The sequence below is a fragment of the Halichoerus grypus genome, chromosome 11 (assembly GCF_964656455.1).
Source record: "Halichoerus grypus chromosome 11, mHalGry1.hap1.1, whole genome shotgun sequence".
NCBI lineage: Eukaryota > Metazoa > Chordata > Mammalia > Carnivora > Phocidae > Halichoerus > Halichoerus grypus.
The window spans coordinates 32,108,446-32,135,808 of NC_135722.1; the positions used below are offsets into that span (position 1 = coordinate 32,108,446).

The 27,363-nt window shown below is 36.6% G+C and overlaps 2 protein-coding genes across 2 annotated transcripts in view; both read right to left on the reverse strand.

Moving 5' to 3' along the window:
* Positions 1-27,363, reverse strand: part of ANO3 (anoctamin 3) — a 272,413-nt gene that overhangs the window by 112,028 nt on the left and 133,022 nt on the right. Inside the window, exons 5-6 of the mRNA XM_078058286.1 lie at positions 23,657-23,815; positions 6,289-6,389 (exon numbers count right to left, since the gene is read on the reverse strand). Coding sequence (XP_077914412.1) covers positions 6,289-6,389; positions 23,657-23,815 — 260 coding nt within the window. The remainder of the gene's footprint in view (positions 1-6,288; positions 6,390-23,656; positions 23,816-27,363) is intronic.
* LOC118542344 (gem-associated protein 4-like) lies at positions 15,535-18,936 on the reverse strand. Its single transcript, XM_078059164.1, is given in 3 exon segments — positions 15,535-15,812; positions 15,866-16,731; positions 16,777-18,936. Coding segments are annotated over 3 exon segments (3,222 nt in total). The 5' UTR covers positions 18,855-18,936.

Genomic DNA, 27,363 nt, shown 5'->3' on the forward strand with positions numbered 1-27,363 from the left:
GCTACAAATGTAGAAATTAGCTTAAAATAATTTTTAGCACAAAAAATCTAGGGATGTTATGTAGAGGAGATAAAAGTTATAATTATCAACCATAGATATGGTAAGGAATATTAGAAAAGCAAGGGGACATTTAGATTTAACACTATTCTCCATTTATCTTTATTGCTGCTAGTTTGAAATTTCTCATAAACATTTATAATCTTTGAAATATTCTGGGAACAGTAAGGAAAAACAAAGGAGGAAAGTAATAAAGGATGAATATATATACTTTTTAGACTAATATTATAAAAGCAAATAAAAATGAAGAGACTCACTTTTCCCAATTAACCCGCACTAATTATCAGTCAAATCTAGGATGAACTATGTGTGACAATTAGTGCTGTTGAGTCCTCTTACTTGAAGATTGGTTATTGCTTACCTGTTTGGCTCTATTAAAGGGTGAGATTTCTTTCTGTCTTTGCAATATCTTAGCGAACTGCCTGTGATGACTTTTCCCCTAATTTTTCATTTGAAAGATTCTACGATTTTACACCTTGCATCAAGGCAACATCTATCTCCCTATCTCCCTACCCACCTATTTACAACAACCACTCAAAACTGTAAGGAAATAACGATGTGAACCACTGTTTCCAAGCCAGTGTTTCACACAGCCATGTGGTCACAAGTGCAGATGCCTGCAGGGCCAAGGGAGATAGGCAGTCACATGGGTGGAACCCTGGGTCCCCACCTTGTCAGGAAGAACTGCTCCACTCTTACCTATTTCATATGTTGGGATGCCTGTTTCTATGTTATTTTATTTTTGAGTGAAGTGTCCTTTGCATAAAAACATGATCTAAGTTTAATCCCAATTGTGATAAAAAGATTGTTCTTAATGGTTTAAAAATCTCTCCCCCCACCCCCAATCTGCTATGTTTAAAATATTTGTGGGAGAAGATTAAGAATCCCATTAAGGAACTCAAACTGAGAAGCGAGGGGATGACTGAATCATCTTAAAATATGTTTGACTCTTTTATTGTGAAAGGGTGAAAGGAGTAAGAATGAATAGGAACCACCTTTGAATCAAAAGAAAAATAATGAAAGCAGAACTTAATATTTCTGGAATGTGGAAGACACAGGCTAAGTCCTTGCTGATAGGAGAAAAATAAGAAAATTTGAACTATTTCCATCCTCTGAAATTTTCTTGGGTAGTTTTTGAAACATCAAGTCTAATATGCAGGCCATATTTACTTTGGAATAATAATCATAAAAGGAAACAGCTAGAAAATTTAGGTGTATAAAGTTCTACACATACATTTAAGCAGAGAATTTAGATAAAATGCTCAAGATTCATGTTCATACAATGATTTCTCGTTATTGTATGGCAGAGTTATAACTAATAATTTTTTCTGAATAAATTTGCAGTTTTTCTTTGTGAAATATAATATGTAGGTTTCAATGCTGAATACATATGTGGGATAGCCAAGCATGTGTAAGCTTTTTTATGCATAAATCTTTTAAAAACTCTTGTCCTAAAAAGAGATATGTGTTTTTCCCTATTTAAGTTCTTTGTTATTGTATATTTTAATTTTAAGGCAGGATATATGTTCTTAAATGTGATAACAGTTGACAATTGGAAACTGAATCGGCCATCATAAAAACACTTTGCCACTCAGTTTATGCTTGTATAGCATTCTCTTTTTATGAGGCAATGGCCATGCCAAATTTCATGTGTACCTTATAAATAAATGAGAACTTAGTTACTAAGGGTTTAATGTTACATCTATTATTTAAACTGATCAGGAAAATGTTCCAAGAAAACTCTGTGTTCCAGTATTTGTCAAACTGTTTTCCTAAGAACACCTACATATTAATATAAAAAAAATCCTATCATCAAATGGAAAGGGTGCTTTGTATAACCAACTCTTGAAATGTATAAAAATGGTCAGAATTATTAAAATATTAAAATTGCTAAGACAATATTTCTTTACCATCTGTATCAGAATCCTGTGGGATGCTTGTTAAAAATGTATATACCTTCTGTTCTAGAATTAGTATGCCACAATCTCCGGATGGGAGGGCTCCGGGAACCTCATGTTTACTAAGCATCCCAGGTAATTGTAATGCACTCTAAAGGCAGAATGAGAACCACTTCTCTAAAAATACCTACAGTAAATAAACTTACTGTTTAACTCAGAAATTCAGAAACATATTTGCTCATAGGATATTTTTCTCTTAAGAACCTGGAACTAGTATTCCTTTGATACATTTTGGAAAACGTTACATGTTTTCTAATATTTATGTTATTAAATCATGAGAATTTTAATGGCATTTTCCACAAGTTTTAGTAATGCAGCAGTTGTAAACATTGTTTTAAAAAAACATGTTATAAGGGGGCACTTCAGTGGTGCAGTTGGTTAAATGTCTCACTCTTGGTTTCAGCTCAGCTCATGATCTCAGGGTCTTGGGATCAAGCCCCACATCAGGCTCTGCGCTCAGCCAGGAGTCTGCTTGAGATTCTTTCTCTCTCCCTCTCCCTCTGTCCCTTGCCTGCTCATGCGTGCTCTCTCTCAAATAAATAAATCTTAAATAAAATAAAATAAAAAACATCTTATAAATAAGAAATTTTGGGCACACCTGGATGGCTCAGATGGTTAAGTGTCTGCCTTTGGCTCAGGTCATGATCCCAGGGTGCTGGGATCGAGCCCCACATCAGGCTCCCAACTCAGCAGGGAGTCTGCTTCTCCCTCTGCCTCTGCTCCTCTCTCCTGCTCATGCTCTCTCTCTGTCTGTCTCTCTCTCTCCCAAGCGAATAAATAAAATCTTTTTTTAAAAAAAGAAGAAATTTTGGCCACAATATCAAGAAGAGATAGTAACTGCATACATTTCAAGGTTTTCATAGTTCTTTCTTTAGATGTATCAGCACTCTCCTTTCAAATGCAATAGTACCAGGAAAATTTTAAAAAATGAGTATCATTTTTAAAAAGAAAAAAAAATCTCTCTGAAGAGAACAGCTTCTTCAAAAGCTACCCTAGGTCAAGACACCATGGTACACAGCCTGGAGACCTAAGCTCTAATTCATACCAACTGAGGACACTCACAATCTGGCAAGGGAACTGTTTCTTAGGGAACTTCTAAGAAAAACAACAAAAGGAATTAAATTCAGTATAGATTCTTTAAAAATTAAAGTTATGAGAGTACTGATTATTCTATCATTGAGTTTCTCAAAATTCATCTGAAAAGGTAAGAGTAAGGGCAAGGACAGAGAGGAGGTCAATGTTCTCCAAACAGACCTTCAATTTTTAAAAACTAGTAAAATCCGACATGATGATGAAAAGAGCTATATGAAAAGTATGACAGTGTAAACTGTGCTGCCATTGTCTTCATAAGATTTTTTTCCCTGTAGACTATGGCAGAATGAACATATTTGGAAAGTGAATTGATAAAAAACATCTTTTTTTGAATGTCCAATACTTGGAGTAAAGCAAACATGTTAAGTGACATTGTATTCATAACTTATTCTTTCTCTGAGTGCAAGTATAACTGCAGCCTTAAGAACGAGAGTCTTTGCTGGGATCTAGGTCAAATTGTGTCAAATCCTTCCTTGTGCAGCACAAAAGGAACAAAATCTTCCGGACTCCTGGCCAACATCTGTTTTGTGTAAAGTCCAGAGGAGGTTAGGGGGACATATGCAGCCTTTCTGATGAGATGTTTTGACGCAATGTTCACTCAGTCTGAACTCAACCTGAATGCTGAAACCGACAGAAATGGGACACTTTGTGATAGACTCTAAGGGTTTTCTCCTTTTAGATCTACAAGGAAATTACTTTGTGCTTGAATTCAATTACAACTCTTTTTAGACACAATGTTGAAATCACAGGACAAGGGGTAGATAAGGGCACCTGATTAGTTAAGATTAATTTAGAAATTTTTTAGCAATTTCATCCTGATATCAGAAACCAGGTCATCATCTTGAGTGTCATACTTTTCATCCTATGTTTACATCCTGTAGTCAAATTCGAATTTGTTAAAAGTAGATAATTTTGCAATATAAACAAATAAAATAACAGGTACCCACAATCTCACCTATCAGGAGGAGTCATTTTTAGCATAGTATATTTTATTATAGTAATATATAATAATTAATATATAATAACATATAATAATAAATATATTAATTATAATATATTAACTAATAGGTCAATTATTAATATAATATATAATTAATATATAATATTATTACATTTATATGTGTGTTAACATATAATTAATATATAATAAATATGTTTATTATATTTTCTATTTCATTTCTATGCATTTTATATTGTTGGAATTACACTGTGTGAGTAATTATAATCATAATGTATACAAAATTTAAATTTTATTATTTACTATTTCCCTACAATTGTTAAGAAATCCTATACCCATTCATTTTGTAAATGGAATTATATTCCATTGCAAGAGTGTATTCTAATTTACTCCTCTACTGTCGAATATAGAAGATATTTCCATTTTCCACAATTGTAAATAATACTTCAGGGAATGTTTTTACACATTTTTCATTTATATTCTTAAGATAAAAAATGGAGAGTATAAAAAGTTTTAAGGCTCACAAAAAATATTTTCAAGTTGAGTTTCAGAATATTTTATGAAGTTTAACTTGAACCATAAATAAACAAATCTGATTATTTACCATATCTGTGCAATGTTTGAATGTAACTATTTGTAAAATTCTTTACTAATTTCATAGGTTAAAATATATCACATTGTTTTAATTCTGCATGATTTTATGTAGCATGAATATGTACAAACCAAACAAGAAGAAATCAGATAGAGCAAATGGCAAATATTCTCCCAATATCAACTTGTAATAAGTCCCAGGCAAGTATTTCAAGACTTTTTAGAAAGTGACATAGTGTCAAAAGGGAAGAATTCGTCAGAAGTTAAGAAATGTAGAGTAGGACAAGTATATACTTACCAAGCTGTACTCTCCAGATTAGCTCAGTACAATGACTTGAACTGAAAGCAGTCCTTTGCAGACCTCACACTAGCTAATCATAACACAAATAACATCTCATAGGCCCTTATTTGTTTCTTTCAGGAACCAACTTTTATAGAAACCTACAGACTTCAGGTTCTCTTAGGTAACTATCATTTGTATAAGATGTTGTAGAAATTAGACTTTTCTTTCCCTTATCATCTTTTGCTTTACAATTTGTTATTATTCTTTGCCAAGCTTTTTGAGGTATTTTTTTGCTTATCTCTTAAATATCATTTTTAAAGAGAATTTTTAAACTCTTAGCTAAGTTTGAATATTTACCAATTAGGTACCCAATTCTAATATTGTCAGTAAGATTCCTCAGTAGTTGCCAATGTTTAATCAATTTCTGTTTTGTGGACAATGGCTATGTTTGCATCTTTCAAAGCCTGAGGTGTTTCAAATGACTAAAAAGATGGGACCACTATCTCATATTTTATTTTGAAAGCCATGGAACCATAAGACTTGTCAGCACTCTTACTAGAATTGGCCTCTTCCATGCTACCAGGTCTGAGATGTTTCTCTGTATTTTTGAATTGTACTCTTACTGTTCATTCATATTCATTATCTAGAGGCTCTTTTACTTGGTATCTTGTTACTCTTTTTAAACGCTCTTATCTGCTGATGAAGCACATTGAGCTCTAAAGAAGCATAGTATCTTTGCACATAGTGGGAACATTATTGAATTTCACATGGAGGAAGTGATACATTCTGCATATAACACAAGATACACAATATAGGGAAGCTCAGGTCTATTCAAACTTCGTTTGCCTGTAGGAAGAATGGAAAAGTTTTTGAATGGAGCAGGCCTCCCATTCCCAAGTATCCTCTGGGACTGAGGACAGAACTAAGAGATTATGCGGTTGAACTGCAAGTAATGATTCTTGCTAACTGCTATACCAAGAGAAACACTATTTGTTTACGAATGGATGCTACACACACTTCCTGCCTTCCACAAAAACAGTAAGAGTTTTTACCTACCCATATGAAATAAGAACTGAGACTGATCTTGGAAACTATAAGTTAAATTCTGAAAACAACCATTTTTCCCTCCCTCTAGGCTAGTCCACCTAGAAATGTTATAAAACATCCAAGGGACCATAAGTTTTACCACATTTGACAAACATATTAGAAGGGAAAAAAAGTGTCCAAGATATTCTAACATTTGGAAGAAAAAGCTCTGTAGAAAGAGTTACATTTGTTGCTCTAAAGTTTTGCAAAAAACACTCATCTTAATATACATTGAGATAGAATGAAGTAAAATTTGAAAGTACCTGAAGGGCATCCTGATATTTAGCCTTTCCGCATACTTGCACAGTGTGTCCCATGGAATATGAATTTTAATAAACATGATATCAGGGTTTGCAACAGCTGGCTGCGAAGGATAGAAAGGCAGTCACCATTATTTAGGATCAGAGCTGATGATATTGTGTCACAATTTGATTTGAAAAGAAAAAACACTGTCACCTTGTCTCCACATAAATCATTGTCACTGATTTAAGGGGGATTTATATGAATAAAAATTCTTAATACAGGAAAACCTTCATAAAAATGTAACGATGCCATTGAATATAAGAATGATTTTTCTTATATTGATTATTATCAAGATCCAGAATACCCAACCAGAAAAATCATGAACCAGTTAGGAATCTGAAGTTATTCTTGTTGGAAACTTTATCATGATCCTGCTCAGAGGGAACAGAAAACACTGACAGTTGCCACTAGTCATTCATTGATTCATTCACTTATTCTTCTAGCATATTTTATTGAGTAATTACTACCTGCTAGGTCCTATGAAAATCCTGGGAAAAAATGGATTATAAATCATACAGGTCCTTGACCTTACAGAGCTGTCAAATTTGCACACTTACTTTAACCATTTAGTCCAGAAGAATTTAAGTGTCTTTGATCCACACAAAAGGTTTTTAAGCAGAGTTAAGTGTGCATCAAAATTATTTATGGGGCTTTTAACAAAATTCTAATTCTTAAGAATTCCCAGAATTGGATTCCATTGTTCTGAATATTTTGTTCATATTACTAACAGAGAATCAGCTACATTTTTGAACCAGATAATTATTAGGATTCTTAGATGTGGCCCACTAGTCTAAAATAGGTAACTAAATAATTGACTAGTTTGGCATTACATATCAATCATGGTCATATTCTATTTTTTTCAAAAGCCTAGACAATTATTCTCTCAAGTTCCTGTACTATCTGAGGCCCACACAGCAAGGAGGTTGTTCGTGACTATTCTAGCAGTGAATTCCACAGACCTTATCCTTCAAGTGATTAGAGATGCTGAACATACATAAAGGAACAACTGTGGTTTGCCTCCACTTAGGCAGGCCTGCCAGGTTAAGACAAGCTGGACTGCATTTGGTTGGCATTGTTCATTTAAATTTCAGCTAGATGGAACTTCTCAAGAAACATAACCATCTTAAAAGCTCAAAAGTATGGACAAAATTTATCATTTTAATTTAAAATCACATGCATTTTATAATTAAACTGCACAGTTTTATATCCATACATTCATAAAGCCCTGTATTTTATTTTATTTTATTTTATTTTATTTTATTTTATTTTAATGTTTTATTTATTTATTCATGAGAGTCAGAGAGAGAGAGAGAGGGAGGCAGAGGGAGAAGGAGAAGCAGGCTCTGCACTGAGCAGGGAGCCCGATGCGGGACTCGATCCCAGGACCCTGGGATCATGACCTGAGCCGAAGGCAGACGCTTAACCATCTGAGCCACCCAGGCGCCCCAAAGCCCTGTATTTTAGGTGTGGCTCATTTCATAAGTTTGCCAGAACAATATTTCAAATTTGTATCGCCAATATTTTAGAACAGTATTATTAGAAAACCACGGGGCAATCATCTGGCTGATACTCAGATATAGAGGGAATCATTGCCATAGGACAGGCACCTCCACAGACCAGCATTTGCTAAAGTTTATTCCACGGAGTACTATGAAAAAAGAGGCAAGATATTCCACGGTCAAAAAATTTTGAGTTTCTCACTAGAGAACTTATGAGACACTTTAATATGTATATACTTGCTAAAAATATCCAAGAAGGTGAGAAAAGTAAACTAAATTTTCAAAATTTTGGACCATGGGTTATTTTCTTCCTGATAGTTTATTGAGGTACCTCTATTTTGCAAATCATCATGGGAAAAATAGCAAAAGATGTTTTCACATAAGTATAATTTCCAGAGAGCTTTCCTACTTCAAATATGTTTGTTTTAAATTACAGGTAAAGAATGTGGGAATAAAATTGACAGTGGCAGAAGAAGACATAGTATGTGTTAAATATCAACAGGCCTTTGAATTTAGACCAAGGTCATACATATCAGCTATGATTGAGAAAATAATGTGTAGAATTTTTTAAAATGAGATTAATTCATTTAAACAACTATTTGTTTTTTTACCTAGCTAGAGAGGAAAAGGAGAACAATTATAATGTTATCTCTGGCTTCTTTTTAGCAACTATTACAGACTTGGCTGTAGGTTTCTGTGCAGCCACTAGGTATTTATCCAAAGGATACAAAAATAGTGATTTGAAGGGGCACATGCACCCCAATGTTTATAGCAGCAATGTCCACAATAGCCAAACTATGGAAAGAGCCCAGATGTCCATCGAAAGACGAATGGATAAAGAAGATGTGGTATATATATACACAATGGAATACTACCCAGCCATCAGAAAGAATGAAATCTTGCCATTTGCAATGACATGGATGGAACTGGAGGGTATTATGCTAAGTGAAATAAATCAGTCAGAGAAAGACAAATACCATATGATTTCACTCACATGTGGAATTGAAGAAACAAAACAGATGAACATTGGGGAAGGGAAGGAAAAATATAATAAGATAAAAATAGAAAGGGAGGCAAACCAAAAGAGACTCTTAACTATAGGGAACAAACGGAGGGTTGCTGGAGGGGAGGTGGGTGGGGGATGGGGTAATTGGATGATGGGCATTAAGGAGGGCACTTGATGTAATGAGCACTGGGTGTTATATGCAACTAATGAATTACTAAATTCTACCCCTGAAACTAGTACTACACTATATGTTAACTAAATTGAATTTAATAAAAAAAAAAAAAAAAAAGAAAGGTTTCTGTGTAGGAGTGATAGAATCAAGAAAATCTTTCTAAAGCATAAAAAGCATAGGCATTTAAATGACTCCTTCACTGAGGCAAGTGAAAGAAGAATTTCATGTTTTATTATAGTTTTTCCTGCTTTAGTCATACAAAAGTTCTTATATTCAAATTGATAACAAAGATCCTTCTTTTGAAATTTTAGTGTTGGCTGCTGGTGTTACACTAACTTGCCTTTTTACTTACCAAGCACAATTTAAATTTCTTCAATCCTAACTGCCTACTTAGAAGAAATCACATGGTATGGTAGACAGAACATAAAGTGTGGAATCACAAAAATTTAAGTACAAATTCCATCTTTACCATGTACTTAGTTTTGTGAGCTTGGGGAAATTACCTAACCTCTCTGATCCTGCTCTCTCTCCTGAGAAATGGAGACAATGATCTTAACTCACAGAGCTGTTAGGATTATTATGAGAGACTGGATATATAAACTACTCAAGTATAACAGGATATCCAGAATTGTTCATTCTCTGTCAAGAGCATGCTTCTTCAATCAGACCCGAGCCTAAATAATGGCTAATTTCAAAGCTTCACTAGAATCCTTCTCTCTCACTCTCTTTGTCTTTTTTTCTCAGTAATTAGCTACCAGATTCATCTTTATTCCTTGGTTGTATAAGCCTTCAATAATAGGACTTTTGAGTTATACAAGTATAAAACCAGTAACAACCTACATTTGGGGAAAACTCTAGAGTGACTTGAATGGAGTGACTGAAGAATTAAATATTTTTCTGGTAATATAAACTGGATATAAATTGTAATAAAACTGTATTTCTACAGACTGTAGTCTCTTTGGGAGGTGTCTCTTCCTTTACATGTATTTAAATTGTCCTATACCTGTATGTTATTGCTTGCTCCTAGGGAGAGGTGGGCTCTTTTTCAGCAGTTATAAAGAGAGAGAAAATGATACCCTCAGGATTACAGAAAACATATCTAGTATTCATTTTCCTCAGAATCTGGAAGAGAGGCCTCTATGAAAATGAATGAGTCTAGACACAGACAAAAACCAATCTATACCAGACTGACACATTCTACATGTAGAATGGTTTAAGACTGAATAACAAGCCTTTGAGAAATGCACTGAAGTTTGAACATCGCATTCCCTCCAATGGTTCCATGTGAGTTTGAAAGCAGCGATCTCTATGGTGGAACAGACAGCTCCTGGGACAAAAAACAGTCTCTCAGGAGCTGGACCTTATTCCAGTGTAAATAGAGATCTCATTTTCCCTCAGAGCATCATGGTTACTGAGGCTTAGGCATGTTGGTTTCCGGAGTACAGTTGTAACATGAAGAAGGTGTGAGTGACACATGTTTTGGGAGAGGTCTTGGAAGGTTTAACTTCCACAGCTGGAGAGCTTGGGTTTCGTACTACCAGATGGGTCCTGATTTGTTTTATCTTACAGTATGTACAATCAGAGTTGATCACTCCCCACTTCCGCACAGCTCCCACCCTGGTCTAAGCCATCATCATCTCTGGTCTAGATTTCTACTGTGCTGTCCAACAAAGCCTTTGCTCACATTCTTGCCCCCAATAATCTATTCATAGCATAATGGCCAGAGTGATTCTTTAAAATAGAGCTCAGATCATATGACTTCTCAGAACCCTATTGCATTCAAAGTGAAAGCCAAAGTGTTTTTCAGTGACCTATGCAATCTCAAGCTCAATATCTTGCTAACCACCCTCTCCTACTACTTTACTCCTCACTCATTCTACTTCTTATCCTTTGGTCACTTGCTACGACTTGCCTGTCCTTGCCCCATCTTTCTCACCATGTCTATTCTTTTCCCTGTAGTATTTATTATCTTCTAATAAGTGAATCTATTTATGTATGTAAGTGCCATGAAAGAATAAAAAAGCCATGGCTTTTATTTATTTTTGTATACCAAACACCGAGTTCTATGCTGGGCACACAGTAGTCACTCACTAAACATTTGTTGAATGGATGAATGAGTGAGTTAACTTATTTTAAGTACATGTTCTATGTAACTTGTACCTCACCAAGAGATGATGGAAACAAGAATGCAAATAAACCAGAATTATTCTGGAAGAGGTGCTATGTCAAAATTCAAATTAGCATCATGAATAGCTGGCATAGTACTGATTATTAATTCAATCCTGTCAACCTTTAAGATGTGAAAATATCTAATGCACTTAAATAAAAGAGATGCTTTAGAAAGATGTTTCTACATTAATTCTACCATCAAGGAGTGAAATGTCAAGCTAAGAGTACATACAGCTAGAACATTTCTAATTTTGTATGTCTTAACTTTAAATATATATAGATCTTTTTCAAGCAGCATGAACTGTCTTCTTTTATAACTTCCTCAACTTAATTTCTCTTTTGTTATACCTTTACTTAAAACAAAACAGAAGTAGTTTCATTTTCTCGCAGCTACTGAGCAGGGGGTTGGTGAAGGGATGGTGTTGCCAGGGAGAAAGATTACTTTCTCCCTTGGAATCAAAAGCTCCCAATCTGGTGCTATTCTGTTAGCTCTGATGAAGGCAGGCTTTTCGGAGGGAACAAAACACCCACCGCCTTCACATTTCACATTATTATTTAATTATTCCATCCAAAATTCCCAAGAAGTAGAACATTCACTCTTGAGAGAAGAGGAAATTTAAAAATTGAGTTTTTACAAAGTCACTCTCTGTGAGCTGGTGGCAGAGAGCTGAAAGAAAACAGAATGTGGTAGCTCACGAGAGTAAGTCTAAGAAGAAGACAAATTGCTCATATGATCTGGAAATGTACTTGGAACACAAACACAGTAACAGATCATCTACCTATTCATTCATATGGCTTTCCAATATGAATCACTATCTACTGATGATGTGATCATCTAGAAATTGTCCATATGAACATGTGATATAATGAGGATTTGAAACCTGTCTGTCTGCCAGACTCGGTGCTTAGCTCTGGTGAATGTAAATTTAAAAACTGGGGACTTGTTCCCTAAGGGATATTCCTATTTTTCAGCTAACAAGTCGGATACTTGCTGACGTGTTCACAATTTCCTTTTCTCTGTCCTCATATCACAAACCCTTTCTTTTCCTTCCCCTTCCGCTTCCCTCCCTCCCTTCACCCTTCTTTCCTGGATCTTCCCCATCATCATTTAAGCATCTCATATAAGAAGAAAGAAAGAGAGAAGTGAAACCTCATGAGAGCTCTTTCCCCTCTCTGGCTATTGCTCTTCATCCTCCCACGCACAGGGTGCTGACGACATTTGCTGTCGCTTTTGCTTTTCCACTCCCTCGTCACTCTTCAACCCATGTCCATCTTGCTTGCATGTCCATCTCTTCAGAGAGATGATTCTCATTGCTTTCACCAAAGATTTCTACAACCTCCAATGGAACAGGCCTCCTTCTTATCTTACTGGTCTGCTCAGCAGTATTTTACCCTGTTAACCACTTTTCCCTGAGACTCTTCCTCTGCCTCTTCCACCTACCTCCAAATCCTTCAAATGTCTACTCTCTTCTCCTACCTTTTACAAGCTCACTCTTAGATTCATTTTCTTGTCTTTTCTCTCGTGGTTTCATCCTAATACATGGCTTATATTACCATCTATATTCTAAAGACTAAAGCACTTACCCTCAGTTCACACTCCTCATTGGGCTCTAACACAGATTTCAAACATTTCCTACTTGTATTTCTCAAAGGTCCCTCAATTACTAGCTTATGATCTTTATTCCCATAATCTCATCCCACTTTCTCCCCAAATTAGCTCTCTTCTTGTCAAAAGTAGTTTTCTACCAGCTCTTCCTTCTGCCAATAGTATTCTGTCCCTTTATCTTCCCATGATGGACTCCTTTTCCTTTACATCACTTTCTTTCAGATCACACATGCTAACATAACTACCTAGCCACATTCCCATATAAGTTATTCTGTTTTAGGGGCACCTGGGTGGCTCAGTTGGTTAAGCATCTGACTCTTGATCTCAGCTCAGATCATGATCTCCATGGGTATAAGATCAAGCCCCTTGTTAGACTGCATGCTCAGCGGGGAGTCTGCCTGAGATTCTCTCCCTTCCTCTCTCTCTGCCCCTCACCCCACATGTGTGAACATGTGCTAGCTCTCTCTCTCTAAAATAAAGCTTTAAAAAAACTTTAATATATTATTCTGTTTTAATAATTGCATGGCATTCCTCATTATGCATTTTTTCTTGTCTACTTATGGCTTCTCTCTTCCCATGAGAACATTGCCCATTTTTATCTTAATTCCCATTTATCCCCAGAATGTAGCATATAATAGGTACTTCATTAATGCTCCTTGAATGAATAAAGAAATTGCTCAAGCCACAATCCTAAATTATCCTTGAGATCTTCCTTTCTTTTCCTATTGTAACCAAATCACCAAGTATCTACAATTTAACTTAAATATTTATCAAATCTATATCTTTCTCTCCCTCTCTAATGCCATCCATGATATCTGTACATCCAGTCCTGCTCTTTAAATCTATCCTCTTTTGAGGATTCCAAGGTATCTTCTTAGAAAACAAATAGGGTCATGATCCTGCCCTGCTTAAAATTATTCAATAGTTTCTCATTTTTCTTAAGAAAATCATCAAAAGTCTTACTCTACTAGGCATAATTATTTAGCCCTCATGATTCTTTCCATACTCATCTAGTACCCTTCTATTCTGGTACTAAAAAATGCCAGTGTCCTTCCTCCCACTACCGTCATGATATTCAATTGATTCCTATTATGATGGGATTTGTCATTAATAGATTAAGAGATCCCCAGGTGATTAGAATGTGCAGTCAGTACTGAAAACCACATCTAGCCCTTTTATTTGACTTATTTTAGGTACTATCCATTTTCAAACTTTAATTCAAAGTTTATTTCTTTAATTTCACTTCTTCCTTTCCTCTAGTCTTCCCTCACCCTCCAGACTAGATCACTGCCCTTGATATAAATCATTCTAGCATCATTTATTTTTCTTTTAGGTCACTTATCACAGTTTGAGATTATGAAAGACTGACTCCTATGTAGTGTAAATTCAGTGAAGGCAGGGATGAGGTCTACTTTACTCATTGGATCCCCAACAGCTTGAGTAGTACCTGTTAAGATTATTTGCTGAATTAATAAATATTTGGAGATATGTAAGCAAAATAACTACCAATATTATAATAGGATATATGTATAAATTGCTCTGGGAACAGATGAGGAAATGATTAATTGTATGGAGGAGAAATCATGGGGAAATAAAATCTTATCACAAGACTGAGTTCATAAGACTTTGGTAATAAGTACTTATTGGTTGAATTAGTCCAGTGATCTGGGTATTCTGGGTTAAAATTCCCAGAAGAGACATAAAAAGGGAAACACAATTAAAGGAGTCAATAGAAATTGAGACCAAAATTCAACTTGCCCAATTCTATAACACTAGACACAGTATGTGACTAAATCCTTACCTTATAAAGAATCAAGGCACTATACTGTTATTTTATATATATTTAAAAAGTATTAATAAATATAAATACATCAATTTTCTAGGGCCACCTCATTATAATTCAGTATTTCCTAATGTGTGTTTCTTAGAAGACTAATCACAGGAGCTCTCCTGTGGAAAAAAAGAGGGGTGGGGCTCCAATATCATATGTAAGTACCCGTGAGCACTTTATTCCACTGATAACATTTACTAGCAAATTATCTAGATATTTAATCAAAGAAATCATCAACATTTTTTCACCTTGTCTCTCTCATTTTTTAGAAAAATAGCTGAATCACACTTGTAGTAATTTAGGGGCCCCTCAAATACTTAATTTAAAATTTTTCTCTGAATAAGGGAATGGCTAATTAAATCCCCAAGTTGTAATACTATACACCTCATAAAAAAGATGAGTTGGATCAAAATATAATGACAATTTAAGATATTCATAATGTATTATTAAATGACAGATTTGAGTAGTAGAATAGTATGTATAAAATGACTGCTTTTTTCTAAAAAATGTGTACATATTTATATATACTAGAAAATATCTTGAGGGACACCTAGCAGAATAAAATCAAGGTATTAACAGGGCTATTAATAAAGAAAAGGACATGATTTGGGAGACAGTAGATGTAAATTTTGACTTCTTATTTTGTACATTTTTATACTTTAAATTTTTCACATTAGATTTTTTACTTTCTATAATGTGATAAATACATGTTTAATGTGTGTGTTTTTATTTTTTGAAACTCAAACGAGAATTTTATAATTTATATGTTACAAACACCTAAGAAACTATTTTCTTTACAGTTATTGCCATATACTTTTTTAGCTTGTGTACAATTTCACATAACTGAAAAGCTTGTGTTTCTCAGCTCAAGCCCCTATAGATCCCACTAAGTCGGGGCCCAGCCGTTCTCTGAAGTACAAAGATCAGAAGTTGCTGATCTTCTGCAGCAGGGTTTGGCGCCGTTCCTCAGGGCTAATGTTCTCAGTGATGGACTTCAAGAAGCACTGCTCATTTACCTTCTGGAGCAAGGAGCCACCAGAAGGGTTGGCCTTGCTCAGGGTTTCGTAGCAGGTGAGGATTTCCAAGGCCAAAACATAGAGTGGTGGAGCATGGCCATAATGTGCAGAATATGACAGAATACCTGGGTATTCTTGGTAGAGCATGGCCATAATGTGCAGAATATGACAGAATACCTGGGTATTCTTGGTAGAGCATGGCCATAATGTGCAGAACATGACAGAATACCTGGGTGTAAAAAAAACAGGGTCTCCTGGGTCAGGTCCTGTTCTTGAGCCCAAGGGCCAACTGACTGTATCAACCTAACGGAATCCAGGAGACCGGTCAGACTGTTACAGAGAAGTCTGACTACATGGCTCCAGCCTTCCATAGAAAGCCAATTACAACAACTCTGGCTGCAGAGAAACTGGAAAGCTCTCAGGAAGAGTACGGAGAGCTGGAGCTCCTGGGCAAAGGGCTTCAGATTGAGCAGAGGAACAAACTGAATATATTCCAGGTTATACGGGATGTGCAGGAGTTGTTTCTCCAACAGTCTCCTGGTCAACTGGTAAAGGTACTGCCACTCTTGGGGGCTGCACCAAGGCATGACTTGTACCAGGGCCACCAGAAAGCCCTTGCTGAACAATCTGACCTCCTTAGGGTTGCCCACATCTACCACCAAGAGGGCCAGCATCTGCTCAGAGATGCTCCTGGACATGCAGCAGCACTCCATCCAGGCAAGAAGCCTTGTGCCTGGACCGTACCCAGGGTGGGCTTGGGAGGTCCACTCATCCTCAGAAAGCTTACAGATCTCAGAAAGCATGGCTGGCACCTCACACTTGAAGTGGCCCTCAAAGAGGTTCTTCATTCTCAGGTGCACCGTCCAGTCAAGCTGCTCCAGCTTCCGGTGGAGCCAAGACAGGGACTTGATCCAGGTGTCTGGGGACAAGGTCTCAGCATTAGCCAATATAATCTCACAGAGGATCTCCAGGATATGGATCACCAGATCCTTCCCATCCAAAGAGAGGCACCGTTTCTCCTTGGGGAGCTGCCAGTATTTGCTGAAGCAATCCAGGAGCTGGCACAAGCTGAAGATGAGGGGGAACGGAGAGCAGGTCTGGAGCCTGGGGGTCGTCCTCCATCAGGGCAAACACCATCAGCATGTCTGCCAAGTTGGCTAATGCACCGCACTTCATTGCAAACACGCATTTGCTTCAAGAGTCTGGATGAAGATCTTCAAACCGAGGTCCACCTCTTTGACATCTAGCATCAAGAAAGGCAGGACGAACTCCTTTAGCACCTCATCTGGCCCAAGAAGAACAGCAACCGGGATACCTTGGGACTTCACAGGATTCATTAGGCAGCCCAGGAGCTCCAAAAATTGCTTTTCTTCCTTGGGTGTAGAGAACTTTGTCCAGACGGTTTCTTTGAGGCATGACACCACAAAAGTAGTGGATGGATCTGGACCCTGCTCTTCCATGAACCTAAGGGCGGGGAAGGCAGTGAGAATCTGAGCCAGGAACTTGTGAGTGCCAAGACTGACCACAGCCATGCTGCACATTTTCTTCACAGTGATCTCCGGGTGCAATATTACCAGGTGGGCCACAGAAACTACAGCTTTAGCTAAGCCCTGTTCAGAGGCACTCTGTGCGAGCTGGTTAAAAGTTGTATTGAGGTCCTCCTGAAACCAGTTCAAGTAAGCCATCAACTTATCAGAGAGACCCTTCTGCCCCCAGGAGAGCAGGGTGCCTGAGAGGACTTTATTTTTATCTGGCAGCGAGAGGTCTGCATAGCAGTCTAGAATCAAGCTGATCACTTGTCTGATCTGAGATTCAGGGATGGCTCTGTCTGTCATGGTAACTTCCATCACTGTTTCCAGCAGCTTTAACACCAAGTCTGGCTCTCGGAAGAGGGCCCAGTTATTAACCAGGCAGGCAAGCCACTCGTCTGAGAAGGCCCACTTCTCAGAAGCAAAAATGTAGCACATTTCCATGTGCCGGTCCAACTGCTGCTCAATAATGGCCATGGCAATTGAGGCGGTGATGTCCTTCTCAAAGCCCTTGTTCTTCAGCACCTTGGTGGTTTTCCTCAGGAAGTCCCCAACATACTCTGCCAGCTCCGAGACCACCTGCCTCTCCTCCTTGGACAAGCTGGTAGAATCCAGGTAGAGCTTCAAGTTCTGGCTGAAGGACGTCAGGCTGTCACATAGCCGGTAGCTGTCATAGCTTGTCCCCTGGCTGCCGGTGAGCATGGCCTGCAGCCCCTCCCCCCACTCCCGCAGCAGGCTGCACAGGAACTCAAACCTGATGAAGATCGTCTCGCTTGGAAGCTTGGCCAGGGAGGTCAGGCTGATGTCCCGCTCGGCCTCCTTTACCTTCTCTGCCAGTGCCCGTTGGTGATATGGGTTCTGGGTGTCCGAATTCCACACAGAGATCACCGTGGCCAGTTTGTCCAGATACATGATTGCAGATACTTCCTGGGGGTCGTCCTCCATCAGGGCAAACACCATCAGCATGTCTGCCAAGTTGGCTAATGCACCGCACTTCATTCCTGGGCACAGGATTCTATTTTGGATTTGCTTCAGCCCAGTGAGCAGCATGGCCAACAGGGGCAGAGTGGGACATACATCTGGGTCTGACTTAAACCTCTTTGGAGGGTGGGAGAACTCCTCTGAAGAGAACAAATACTTATGGGCCATTGTTCTAAACTGGGAGAGCAGGGGGTCCTGCTGATTGCCTTTGTGCTTCATCATTTCCCAACAGACACTGAGGAAAAAGGCCACATCCTTTGAAGACGTGTCAACAGACATGTGCTCCAAAAAGCTCTCTAGTTCTGCATGGCAGATAGTGGTGGGCAGGGCCATCAGGAGCTGGATAAAGAGTCCAGAAGCTTCCAGCGACTTGAGCAGCTCAAAAAGGACCGTGTGATTGATGGTAGGGATCATGTTGCCTACTGAGAAGAACACATTTTCCTGCCACCGGGTGTCAGCATCTGAAGGGGTTACGGAGTAGGGCTGAAGAATCTTGGCCCAGATGATGATCAGAGCTTTCTTCTTCCAGGCAAAGGGCTGGCAGCATGCTGTGGCAGAGATCTCCCTTAGGGCCTCCACAATGGGCTGCCCAACGCGTTCCCAGTCAGACTTTTTCAATTCCGTCAGTGCTTTGGGGTGGAACAGCTGTTCCGCGAGCAAAAAGACCCCATGCAGAATAGTCATTTCCTCACAGATATTCACGGGTCCTAGGTCCATGGCGGCGATGCTGGGGGCCTAATGTGTGTTTTTTAAGACCTTAGAGGTTTAACTGAAACAGCAAGAGGTTTTTGTTTTTGTTTTTGTTTTGATAAAAGGTGTATGAAAGATATGCTTTTATCTCCTTTCTATTTATCTCCTCTCTATTTTTCTAATGAGCATTGATAGTTTTATTGTTTCACTAGAAAGAATAACATTCTTTAAAAGAGCACTTTTAAAAAAGCATTCAAGGAAAAAAAGTTGTCAGGGATAAAGAAGGGCACCACATAATGATAAAGGAGCCAATTCTCCAAGAAGACATAATAATCTTTAATGTGTATGCACCTAATAAGAATGTCAAACTGTGTGAGGCAAAAACTGATAGAACTGCAAGAAGAAACAAATGAATCCACTATCACAGATGGAGACTTCAACACTCCTCTATCAGAAATAGACAGACCCAACAGACAGAAAACCGGTAAGGAAATAGTTGAACTCAACAACACCATTGATCAAGTAGATATAATTGACATCTATAAATTACTTCATTTACAGCAGAATACACATTTTTCTAAAATTCACATGGATGATTCAAGAAGATAGATTATATTCTGGGCCATAAAACACATCTTAACAAATTTAAAGGAATAGAAATCATATTACAATGACTGCTCTCAGACCACAGTGCAATTAAACTAGAAGTCAATTACAGAAAGATAACTGGAAAATCTCAAAATATGTGTAGATTAATAACACACTTCCAAATGACACATAGGGCAAAGATGAAATCTCCAGAGAAAAAAAATATTTTTGTACTATGTGAAAGTGAAGACACAACTTATAAAAATTTAAACTATTTAAACTTTAAATACAGTGAAAGCTGTGCTTAGGGGTAAATTTATAGCATTGACTGCATGTATTAAAAAAAGAAGAAAGATTTAAAGTCAATAATCTCAGTTTCTACCTTAAGAAACTAGAAAAAAAAGAGCAAATTAAATTCAAAATAAGTAGAAGAACAAGAATTAGAACATACTATAACATTATGTCAACAATACTTCAATAAAAAAAGATTTAGTGCATAAACCAGTAAAATTGAAAATAGAAAAAGACAACAGAAAAATTGATGAAACTTTCTGTTCTCTGAATAGATCAATAAATCAATAAGACTCTAGACAGCCTACTAAGAAAAACAGAGAGAAGACACAAATTACCAGTATCAGAAATGAAAGAGGGGACTTGACTATAGATCCCATGGAAATTAAAAGGTTAATAAAGGAATACTATGGTTAATTCTATGCTAACATATGATAACTTAGATGAAATGGGCCAGTTTCTTTAAAGACACAATCTGCCAAAACTCACATACAAAAAGTACACAATCTGAATGGGCCTATATCTATTAAAGAAACTGAATCATTAATTAAAAACTTTCCAAAAAAAAAGCACCACTCCCAGATAGGTACACCAATGGTTTCTACCAAACATTTAAGAAAGAAATTGTGCACTTTTCTATAATGTCTTTCAGAGCATAGAAGTGGAGGGGAAACTTCTTAACTCATCCTATGAGGCCACCACTACGCTATTACCAAAATCATACAAAGGCACTCCAAGAAAAACAAAAACAAAAACAAAAACTACAGACCAGTATCTGTCATGAACAAACATGCTAAAATTTTTAACAAAATATTAGGAAATAGAATTTAACAATGTATAAAAAGAATTATATACCACAACCAATTGGGATCTGTGTTAAGTATGCAAGGCTGTTTCAACATTTGAAAATCAACTGATGTGATCCATCATATCAACAGGCTGAAAAGGAAAAATCATATGATCATATTAATAGATGCATAAAAAGCACTTGACAAAATCCAACACCCATTCATGATTAAAAACTCTAAGTAAACTAGCAGTAGAGTTGAACTTCCTCAACTTAATACAGAATAGTTACAAAACACCTACAGCTAACATACTTAATGGTAAGAAACTAGAAGCTTCCTTACTAAGATCAGGAACCGCTCCTTTTCAACATTATACTGGAAGCACTGGCAAATACAGTGTGGTATAAAAAGAACAAAAATGGTACACAGATTGGGGAGGAATAAAGAAAACTCTTTTGTTCTCAGATTACATAGTCAGATGACATAGAATGTAAAAATTTCAAACAAATCAACAATAACAACAAAAACAAATCCTGTAACTAATAAACAATTACAACAGGATTTTTTAAGATGAAAGGTTAATATACAAAAGTTAATTGCTTTCTTTCAGCAATGAACAGTGGAATTTGAAATTAAGAACACAGTACAATTTACATTAGCACCACAAAGATCTAATTACTTAGGTATAAGTCTAAGAAAACATGTACAAGATCTATATGAGGACAACTACAAAATTCTACTTAATGAGATCAAAGAAGAACCAAATAAATGGAGAGAGATTTCATGTTCATGGATAGGAAGACTCAATATTGTCAAGATGTCAGTTCTTCTCAACTTGATCTATAGATTTATGCAATGCCAATCAAAATTTCAACAAGTTATTTTGTGGATACTGACAAAGATTATGGAGAAGAAAAAGACACAAAATAGCCAATACGATTTTGAAGGAGAAGAACAAATTTGGAGGATTGGCATTACCCGACTTCAAGACTTACTATAAAGCTGCAGTAGTGGTATTAGTGAATAAATAGACAAGTAGATAAATGGAACAGAATAGTGAGCCTGGAAATAGACCCACATAAATATCAACTTGACTTATGAAAGTCAACTGATCTTTTGCAAAGGATCAAAGGTCAAACAATGGAGCAAAAACAGTTTTTTAAACACATGATGCTGGAACAACTGGACAACCACATGTAAAAACTAACTAAATAAATAAAGCTAGACACAGACCTTACACCCTTCATGATAATTAGCTAAAAATAGATCAAGATCTAAATGTAAAACACAAAACTATACAACTCTCAAAAGACAAAATAAGAGACAATTTATATGACTTGAGGGTGCTTTTAAAAATATAACACCAAGGGGCGCCTGGGTGGCTCAGTCGTTAAGCGTCTGCCTTCGGCTCAGGTCATGATCCCAGGGTCCTGGGATCGAGCCCCACATCGGGCTCCCTGCTCCGCGGAAAGCCTGCTTCTCCCTCTCCCACTCCCCCTGCTTGTGTTCCCTCTCTCGCTGTGTCTCTCTCTGTCAAATAAATAAAATATTAAAAAAAAAAAAATATAACACCAAGAGTACAGTCCGTGAAAAAAATTGATAAGCTGGACTTGCTTAAAATTAAAAACTTCTGATCTGTGAGAGACAGTGTCAAAAGAAATGAGAAAACAAGCAACAGACTGAAAGGAAATATTTGCAAAAAACACATCTGATAAAGAACTGTTATTCCCAAATATATAAAGAATTCTTAAAACTCAACAATAAGAAAACAAACAACTCAAGGGCCTTAACAGAAACCCCACCAAACAAAATATATAGATGGCAAATAAGCACATGAAAAGATGCTGTACATCATGTGTCAGGAAAACGCAAATTAAAAAATGAGCTACCTCCATCCACCTACTAGAATGGCCAATATCCAGAATACTGGCAACAGCAAGTGCTGGTGAGGAATTGGAGCAACGGGAACTCTCATTCATTGCTGGTGGGATTTCAAAATGGTAAGCCACTTGGGAAGACAGTTTGAAGGTTTCTTACAAAAATGAACATACTCTTACCACATGATCCAGCAATTCACTCCTTGGTATTTACCCAAAGAAGTCAAAAACTTATGTCCACACAAAAACCTGCACAAGGATGTTTAAAGCAGCCTTATTCATAACTATCAAAACCTGGAAGCCACAAAGATGTCCTTCAGTAGGTAAGTGAATAAACAAACTGTGGTACATCTAGATAATGAAATAGTATTCAGCACTAAAATGAAATTATCTATAAAGCCATGAAAAGACATGGAGCAACCTTAAGTGCATATAACTCAGTGAAAGACGTCAAGCCTGAAAAGGCTACAAATTGTACGATTCCACTATACGACATTCTGGAAAAGGTAAAACTATGGAGACAGTAAGAAGATCAGTGGGTGCCAGGAGTTGAGGGTGGCGGAGAGATGCACAGGCAGAACACATAGGATTTTTAGGGCAGTGAAAATACTTGCATGATACCATAGGGTAGATACATGTTATTCGTGTTATTGTACATTTGCCCAAACCCATATCATGTACAACATCAAGAGTGAACACTACTGGACTCTGGATGATAATAATGAGTCCGTGTAGGTTCATTAATTGTAACAAAGGTACCATTCTGGTACAGAGATGTTGATAATGGGAGATAATATGTGGGGGCAGGAGCTATATGGGAAATCTCTCTATCTTCCTCTCAGTTTTGCCATGATCCTAAAACAGCCCTAAAAAATAAGGTCTGAAAAAAAAATAAAAGCTTTAGGAAAAAAAAGGATTGAGAAGGAACTCATTTATAGTTCCAATATTGAAACCCGACATTAATGACTTGGCATTCTTTTCTTTCAGCATTTTTCTTTTCGTAGGTTTTGTACTTTATATAGGTATAATCATTTCTTCTTCAATTTGTGAAATTGTAAAAATAGTTATGCCCTTTGAAAAATATTTAAATTTACGGAAATGTATAAGTAAAAAATGAATACACATTTAAGTGGGACTGTACGTACGTATTTCTTTTACATTTGGGAGAAAATAACTATACATTTTATAGAGACGTGTGCTATATACACTTCCCATGCTAAAACATAAGAGATTATATCCCTTCTAGCCCATTACATCACATAACTAGTGTTATTAAAGCACCTACCTCCTTTTCCAACATCAGGCCTTCTGCTCTGAGGTTCTTTTCAAATGTGTTTCTTTTGTCATATTGTATATTTGACTTCCTGTAAACCAGGATGTAATCAATCCGTTTTTTGCCATCTTTGAATAGAAGTCCACTGGATGCTATGTAATTCATGTCATTCTGCAAATAGAGCAATGGTTGTTAATAGTGTAGGTTAGATAAGCACATACATTTTGGTTTCAGTCACTTTGGTATGGATACTGGCAATCCAATAGCAAAAAAAAATTGCGTTGTTTTACATTCCAGTTATGAGATACGGAAAGATGATTAAAGAAAGTTTGCAATCTATAATAGGAGACAAGCTAGCAAGTAATGCTCCAGAATTTGAAATTAGACAGTCTGATACCAGAAACTGGTTCTGTGATATTGGCATCAAATGTGTATGTTTTATTCAATAAGACCCTATAAAAATAATATCAGCTAGCATATGTTGAGTATTTATTCAGCATCAGGCTCAGACATAAGTGCCTTACATGTTTCATCTTATTTAATACTTACAACTCCCATTTCAAAAATAAAGGCACGAAGGCTTAACATAAGTACTAAAGCCAACATTGCTTCCAATATTAAATAATACTCAGAATAGATAATATTTTCTAAACCTATGTTCAGCAACACTAAATCACACAATAATTCCTGAGCTGCTTGCTCTAAGAAATACTTGTTCACAGGATATAAAACTGTGAGCCAACTAAAACAGCTTATTTACCAAGACTAATCAATTGCTCATCAAGATTGCTTTAAGGCCCTTCACCTTGCTGTGACCATCCATCCAAGCTATTTTTTTATAGACTGGCCAATTTTCCACCAAAGTCCTGCCTTGCAAGACTTACCTGGCCTGACAGCTGAGACACCTGAGTGATCCTCCACATTATAAATGACATCATGTAACTCCTCTCCTGGAGACCCTCCAGTCCTAGCCCACTTTTCCCAGTCTATTTTCCTTAGCACTTACTAACTTCTACCATGTTATATAATACTAAAAAAAATTATTCTTTTGTTTACTGTCTGCCTTATCCTACTAGAACAAAGACTGTACCAAGGTAAGGGCTTTTTATTGTTTTGTCTCCGAGTATTCCAGACATCTAACCCAGAATCAGATACATAGTAGGCATCAATAAATATTTGTGGGAGGAAGAAAGGAAGGAAGGCAATATCCATAATCCTGTGTATCTAGGTAAGGCTGACCTCAAGGATATAAGGCCAAGAAGAAATTGTGTTTTCATTTCTCATCCTCTCCTCTCCAATATTTAAAACAAATAAAATTATAACAGGTTAAGATAAATAATCACAAAATTATAGCAGAACTGCGATAGCCATGGTGTGTCCTTTGTTTTATACCTATGACCCATGGCCTCCAGACATCTCCCTACTAATTTAAACAAGGATTGGGCTAAAACAAAATCATATACAAATTTTCTTCTGTGTTTTCCTTTGCTTAAAGTATACCACCCACTCCAGTCCATTATTAAGGGTCATCTGAGTCTTATGGTACTAATAATATATTTAATCCCAGGTGAAGGTAAAAGTCCTTCAGTGAGAAGACCTAGAAGTAAATGATTGGTTGGTAGGAAAAATATAAGAAAATAAGATCGTTTTTAATTGATTTTATGCGCTTTTCATATTTTAAGAGCAGAGTGGACTGAAAGTGGAACCCTGTCAGTTCCCATTCCAATTGTTCTAAGTCTAAGCAAAAACAAATGTTCAACTCTCCCAGAGAAACAACTGCCTTCCTATCAAATAAAATCAACATTTTTTGGTTTTTACAATAAGTGACCTTGGGCATTTTTCACAGCTTTTGTTTGAGTAAATGTGTCCACAATCAAACTATATTAACTAGAATTCTAATTTATTATCTAATTATTCTATGAATTCTAAAGTATTAATGATGAATTTTACTGGGCAAAATGAAAAATAGTTATCAAAATGGTAATAGAGAAGCATGGAGAAATTTGGAAATCTCTCTGAATTATGTTTAAAACATGTTGTATAGGGGTGCCTGGGTGGCTTAGTCGGTTAAGCCTCTGACTCTTCATTTCAGCTCAGGTCATGATCTCAGGGTCTTGAGATCAAGCCCCGCATTGGGCTCCACGCTCAGCAGGGCGTTTGTTTGAGATTTTCTCTCTCTTCCTCTCCTTCTGTCCCTGCCCCCTGTGCTCCTTCTCTTCCTCCCTCTAATAAATAAATAAATAAATAAATCTTAAAAAAAATTGTATAGATTCTGTATAATTTTAAGGTTACAAGTATTATATTTTATTTTAATACATATATGGCAACCATTAACCAAGATATTGATTAACCATGTTCAAACCTTAAAAAGCAGAACTGGCAGGAAATTCATTACATATATCATTGTATCTAGACACCAAAAAAACAACTTCTTTAATTGTTTGATGTAATAATGGTTGTTTGAACATGAAATCAAGACTCATCTCTTAAATTATCTGGGAATAGTGAAATGCTTTTCAATTACAATATAGATTTAGAAACAATTTTCATGTTTATTATTCCCAGAAGACAGAATAAAACTAGTTTTGCTCAGAGTAGCTGGGATGCTGATCATCCATTCGGTACCTTATCTTTTAACAGTTTTGAAAACAACTTATTTAACGCATTACAAACCACAAAGCTCAGGTACTTTCAGAAAAGCTGGGCTTTCTGAAGAATGTCTCAACAATGTGCATGTTGTGGCTCATGTTGAGAAAGAATCCTTTGCAAAGATTTTAGCACATTTTCAAATAGCAACAGAAGTCTGCCTATTTGCATGAAAACACATTTTAGGGTATTTTTCAAATAAAATTATGGTAGTAACTGCCTGTTTGTGAGATGCATATTTTTTCCAGTATTTGTTCTTTTCAAGCTAACAAGCACTTATTGAACACTTAATGTATGCTAGGTACTGTGTTAAACTTGAGAAATAAAAATAAGAGGACACAGAAGACTTTCAGGGATTTTGGTGTATATCTGGAGTGGTAGGCATGTAGATGTTTAGTTACAATGCTATCGAATATGTGCAGGAATAGAGGCCTGAGCCATGGTGTTGAAGAACGTCAGGGTGTATGAGAGGAAGACTGATTCACAGGTGCTAGGAGCCACTAAGTCATGTTATCGTGGTGAATTTATCACGGTCCTCTGTCAGACAGATGTGAAATTAGGTCAGGTCATTAATCTGCAAGTGATTGCTGACTGATTACATGGTAACCATACTTTTGAGTTAGTATAATGCAGTATGACATGCTGGTTAAGGTACTGATATCTGTATCAGACAGACTGGGGTTTTAATTAATTGTGTTCTTAGACATGTACCTTAATCTCACTGCTTGGCTTCAATTCCCACAGCTTTTAAGGTAAGATAACAGTATTACCAAATTATAAGATTATTGTTATGACTAAATGAGTTAATGCACACAGACTACTCTCAATGTTGTCTGACCTTTTGAGATAAAAAAAGTCAGCTATTATCACAAAAAATAAGGTAAAATATGTATGCAATATATTAATTTGTTTTGGGATTTGTCTTGTTTTCTAATTACCCAAATGACTCCTTTTATTTTTTTGGAAAATTATCTTCTTCAGGACAAAAACAGATGGAAACATAGATAAGTAATCCATAGGATGTTGGTGTGGATATGGAATCAGAGCAAAGGAAAACAGGTATCCTTTACATA